We start from the raw sequence: 6187 nt of genomic DNA, 5'->3' as shown, positions 1-6187 counted from the left end.
TTATTGATCAAATTTGAGTCTAGAGTACTAAATATGTACGATTTCAAATTACAAGATATCATATGAGTATTATTGAAAACATATGGTACCAAATATGTATGTCGACAAAACACAAATACCAAATGGTTATTTATATACCCACATCAAAGTATATATCAAATCAAAGAATTAATTTGCTATTAATCAGCTGAATTTACTACAAAAGTGTCAATTAGGTGGATGATTGGTTTTTAGGTGAGCTTGCTTGCTTTTTTTTTCTTTTTTTAACCTAATTTTTCCAAAGAAGAAAAAAAAGAAGGAAAATTACTATAATGAATAAAGAAAAACGTTTTTCTATTAGTCACATGAAAACAAAATATTGATACTCCAATTCCAAACTAATCCAAACTTTACGCCATTATTTATGGGTCCATATATCATATCTATATCTATATATGCATGTTCATGTTCATGTTCATGTCCATCACCATTGCAGTGCATGCACAATAATACCATATTGCTTTTGTTGACTTTTGACTTTAAACCAAAAATTAAAAATTAAAAAATTAAAAATGATTTTTAAGTAACAAAACCAGGCATGTAGTGAAGACTATCGATGGAATAGACGGTGGAAAAGGTAGTAGTGGAAGATATGATATCAAAAGATATCATAGTGTATATGTAATTATAGGTGGTGTGACCCATTTTTGGCCCCTTTTATTTAATAACACTATATAATATGACCCCACTATATAAATAGCTGGTGGGTACTCATATATACTCAACACTATATGATGTGACACTTTATGATTAGTTATCAATACTCATATTATTTATTAAATTCAAATAAATGAGATTCGGTATTGTATTACACCAATAACAATATGTTACTTTCTTGTGCTGTTGGACCCCTCAGCAATTCTCTTTTATATATATCATAAAATTATATAATTCAATATATTTTGATTGTTTCTTTTCTTGATTTTGACATTTTTTTTGTTTTCTTTTACTCACGTGGGTAGGGTGTGGAGGAGAGTATTTTGCCAAAAAGCAAAAATAATTTCTCTTCAAGCATGGTGATTAGCACTATAATTAGTTTTTTTTTAATATTGTATTGAAAATTATGTTTTGATGAAGTTTGTTTATAATGTACCAAAGAATGGGGCCAAAATTATGGAGTTTTTAGTAAGATAAGGATTGATTGTATTGACTTTGTTGGCCATAGATTGATTATGATATATTATTAGCTGGTTCTCTTGTTCTTATGTTATATTTTTTTTGTGTGTAACAATCTTATTAAAGTCATAAATTTGGATTATTGGAGAGAGAGAGAGAAATGAATCAAATATACTTGGATTTCTGTCTTCATGGAAATTAAAACATTGGAAACTAGGGTTTAGCAAAAGCAACCAGACATAATAATGGACAATTAAACCACAAATGTCTGCCATATCAAGCTACTTTACCAACTTCTTTGAGAGTGTTTTTCAAAAGTTTCTTGTGAAAAAAAGAAGAAGACCAAGAAAATCCAAGAGGGTGTTGATTAAAATGTAGAAATTTTTTGGGGTGAATACTCAAATATGAGAAAGTTAAGTGGTAAAAATGAGAATTTATTAGGGAATTTACTCATTTGGTACTTTGTGTTTTTGCAAAGTATTTTTTAATACCCTATTTTTACAATAATGCTCGTATGATAACCTGTGTTTTAAAATTATACATATTTGGTACCTGCTTGAACTTATATTTGAAAAATAAAATTTTATCAAAATAACAAAAATATCATAAGTTATATGTAATTAAATAATTAAATTTGAATTTGGAATTCACATAATTGAAAGTATGGTAATTAAATTAGTAAAATTTTATTAAATAATTTTGAATTTAGGGTACTAAATATATATGATTTCAAAATATAAAATATTAAATATGTCCGATTTCAAAATACAAAATACCAAATGAACATTATTGTAATTACAAAGTAACAAAATCATACAATACAAGAACACATAGTACTAATTTATTCTTAAGAAGAGAAAGAAAGACAAAAATATACATACTCTGATTGTCTTTAGTACCGTTATACGGTGGAAAAGGTAAAAATATAAGATGTCAAATTAAGTAACTACTTTTGTTCTCACTTTTTGGCTCTGTTCATGATTAGGGTTTTGACTTTTTCTTCAAACAAGGTTAGAAACACTTCCTTTCTTTCTGGCTTATTTTTTGGAAAGAGAAAAAAAGAAAAGAATTGAAAAGAAAAAGGTCTTTCCTTCAAAGAAAAGTTGAGTTCATTGATTTGGTTTATTTAAAATAAAATCAATTAACTATTGGAAGAAGAATAGTAGTAGTTAATAGTTGGAGTGTCTTAGTTAAGAGATTTTGAAAGATTTGAAATCTGATGATGACATTATTACAATATTAGCAAAAAATGTATTAGGAAAGAAGAAAAGTATGACCCACCAAAGTGGCCCATTGATTTGGCTAATTGCAATCTATGCTTTCAACAATGAACACCATTTGCTTGATGAAAATGGCCAAAGAAGTTCAACAACAGCAACATCTTCAACTGGTTCTCTCTCTCTCTCTCTCTCCCACTTCGATATTCACTCAAACCCACCTTCCTTTGTCTTCTCTCCTTTCCATTTTTCATTTTTTCTCTATTGGGTTTCTCTGTAATCTTTCTCTATGGACCGAAACGAAAAGCAGCAGCAACTCTCTCTGGCCAAGAGCTCACGCCATCGTTGTAGTGAATGGTATGTTTAGTGCCTCTGTTCTGTTTTTCTTTAAGTGTTGTGATGTAGTTCGGATAGTTGTGATCTTCTTTCCTAGCCCACTTTTCAATCTATATTTGAGCTGAATAATCACTAGAGTTTGGTCCAAATTTTTCGCTGGTTTTTCTTGTTAATGAGTGTGTTACTTTACTTTGATTAAAAACTTTAAAGCTTTTCATGTTTGAGTAATTCTAACTGTTATTCTCAGGATCTTCCGGGATGTTCCCAGTGATATTACTTTAGAAGTAAGTGGAACTACATTTTCATTACACAAGGTAACTTTCTTCCTTTAATTTGGTTTAATAGTTGACTCAAATCTATCAATCTATTACTCTCTCTAACCCTGCCTTTATTTCAACTCAGATTTTGAGTTAACATAGTGTGTGATGTCATAAAACTAATCAAAATTTTGAATTTTGAGCTATCTTAATTCAACCCTTTAGCAAGCTCTGTCTGATCATGGCTTTGTTTGATGATCTCATCTTGTGTGAAAAAAATGAAGTTCCCACTTGTCTCTCGAAGTGGTCGAATCCGAAAACTAGTGGCTGAACACAGAGACTCAGATATCTCAAAGGTGGAGCTTCTTAATCTACCAGGAGGAGCTGAAACATTCGAGCTAGCAGCCAAGTTTTGTTATGGCATCAACTTCGAAATCATGTCCATAAATGTTGCTCAGCTCTGTTGTGTTTCGGATTACCTCGAAATGACTGAAGAGTACTCAAAAGACAATCTTGGCTCCCGAGCTGAAGAATATCTAGAGAGCATTGTATGCAAGAATCTTGAAATGTGTGTTGAAGTTCTTCAACAATGCGAGAATTTGCTCCCTCTGGCAGATGAGTTAAAGGTCGTATGCCGTTGTATAGACGCCATAGCCTCAAAAGCTTGCGCTGAGCAAATTGCTTCGAGCTTCTCTAGACTTGAGTACAGCAGCTCAGGGAGGCTTCATATGAATAGGCAAACAAAATGCGAAGGAGATTGGTGGATTGAAGATCTTTCTGTTTTGAGAATAGATTTGTTTCAGAGAGTCATAACAGCCATGAAGTGTCGTGGAGTTAGGCCTGAGAGCATAGGAGTTTCACTAGTGAGCTATGCTCAGAAAGAGTTGACCAAGAAATCCAGCTTGTGGAACCCGTCTAGCCAGACAAAGGTTGATCTTGTTTCAGGCTCAAATGGGCACGAAAAGCTTGTGGTTGAGACCATTGTTGGCCTCTTACCAGTCGAGAAACTAGCTGTTCCGATCACTTTCCTTTTCGGGCTTTTGCGTAGTGCTGTGATGCTTGATTGCACCATTGCTTGTAGGCTTGATCTCGAGAGAAGGATTGGATCACAGTTAGATATTGCCACACTTGATGATCTTCTCATCCCATCTTTCAGACACTCAGGGGATACTCTGTTTGATGTTGATACAGTTCACAGAATTTTGGTCAATTTTTCTCAGCAAGATGATAGTGAAGAAGAAATGGAAGACGTCTCTGTATTTGAATCTGATAGTCCTCACTCACCTTCTCAAACGGCATTGTTCAAAGTTGCCAAGTTAGTGGACAATTACCTTGCTGAAATTGCTCCCGATGCAAATCTAAAACTTGCCAAGTTTTTGGTCATCGCAGACTCTTTACCAGATCACGCTCGAACCTTACACGATGGACTATATCGAGCCATTGACATATACCTAAAAGTACGTCTTCTTTTGATCTCAAAAGGGTCCATTTTGGTCTTTACTACTTGTTAATATCGAACTAAATTGCTTTCCTTTCAAAAGGGTCACAAAAATTTTTCATTGAAAATGTCCACAGGCTCACCAAGGATTACCAGAACCAGACAGAAAGAAACTATGCAAACTGATAGACTTTCAAAAGCTATCCCAAGAAGCCGGAGCCCACGCAGCACAAAACGAACGACTCCCTCTCCAATCAATAGTCCAAGTTCTCTACTTCGAGCAAATAAGGCTGAGAAACTCTCTGTGCAGCTCTTATGGAGATGAAGACGGTGGTGGTGGTGGTGGCGGCCCCAAGCCAACTACCATCCACCAGTCATGGCGGATAAGCAGTGGCGCGCTCAGCGCAGCCATGTCTCCACGAGACAACTACGCCTCGCTGAGGAGGGAGAACCGAGAGCTGAAGCTGGAGCTGGCCCGGCTGAGAATGAGGCTGAATGATCTCGAGAGAGAACATGTTTGTATGAAGAGGGATATGGAGAAGTCAAGCTCTCGAAAGTTCATGACTTCTTTCTCTAGAAAGATTGGTAAGCTTAGCTTCTTTGGACATAGTTCTTCGAGGGGTTCAAGTTCACCATCAAAGCATTCTTATAGGACTGATTCTAAGGTGATTGAGAGAACTTGTGCAAGCACAGATTAGATTTAGTTTTTGTATGTTACCAATACACTTTTTTTTTCTTTACTATATTTGTTGATTAGCTTCAAGTCAAGCTTCTCCTCCACTGTGATGACCCTTTTTCTTCTTCTTTTTGGGCCATTTTATTGGCTAAACTTGTAAATGAGTTGTGTGAGTGTATCTATGAATTTTGTTTTTGCATTTTTTTTTTAAAAGTATAATTTTTACTTAATAGTAAAAAAACTATTAAGTATCAAATTTCAACACATCTTAAAAGAGAATTATCAAACGACATATAGCATAGTTAGTAATACAAGAGTATAAATTCGTGTCGTTACTCTTTTCTTACTATTATTATTGTTTGAAAAACTCTGTTTATAATCTGATTACCTAAATTAACAAAATATTATCTGTAAACGACGACAAAATTGATGTAGCCGAAAGTTGATAAGCGACAACAAATTGTTTAACTATACGTGTTGTATGAAGTTAAACGACAACCATTAAACCTTCAAATACGACATAGCGTTTTCAGCTTAACAGCCGGCTTAATTTCGCTACAGCTTGTAAATATATAAAAGATTAAAAGCTTTTTTGAAAACAATTGTGTTAGTAATTACTCATTATACTATATTTTAAAATACGTTTGGATATTAAGCGGTAATAATTTATGAATTCTGTTTGGCAAAATAATTAGTAATTACACAGTAAAAGATTATGTAATAAATACTATATAAAATTGATATTAATTAGTAATTATACAGTATAATTACACCAAATTCTCATAAGAAATTATTAGAATTAGAAAATATAATTGGAACTCCTCAATTATTTATAATTACATAATTACTGTGTAATTATATAGTCAGACAAACACGAAAAATCAAATAATTATTCCGAATTACACTCAATTATAATTACAGGGTGACTTTCCAAACACACTGTAAATGGTAGCTAAAATACTTAATATTTTCAAAATATTTTAATTTTATACTTAATTTTTTTTGTTGTAAATATATTTAATATTTTCAAATTATTGTACTTTTATATTCAATTTTCTTTAGGGTAAATATACTTAATGTTTTCACAATCTTTCAATTTTATATTTTT

At 32.7% G+C, this 6187-nt stretch overlaps 1 protein-coding gene across 1 annotated transcript; it reads left to right on the top strand.

Moving 5' to 3' along the window:
* The first annotated feature begins 2328 nt into the window (after positions 1 to 2328).
* On the top strand, positions 2329 to 5276 carry LOC133783139 (BTB/POZ domain-containing protein At5g48800). Its single transcript, XM_062222682.1, has 4 exons — positions 2329 to 2729; positions 2956 to 3022; positions 3250 to 4422; positions 4541 to 5276. The coding sequence occupies exons 1-4, from the start codon at positions 2662 to 2664 to the stop codon at positions 5099 to 5101; spliced, it is 1869 nt and encodes a 622-aa protein (XP_062078666.1). The 5' UTR covers positions 2329 to 2661; the 3' UTR covers positions 5102 to 5276.
* The last annotated feature ends 911 nt before the right edge of the window (positions 5277 to 6187 follow it).

The sequence above is a fragment of the Humulus lupulus genome, chromosome 1, assembly GCF_963169125.1.
Source record: "Humulus lupulus chromosome 1, drHumLupu1.1, whole genome shotgun sequence".
NCBI classification, from domain to species: Eukaryota; Viridiplantae; Streptophyta; class Magnoliopsida; order Rosales; family Cannabaceae; genus Humulus; species Humulus lupulus.
Note: the sequence above shows the minus strand (reverse complement) of the source record. Positions and strands in the feature narration are given on the sequence as shown.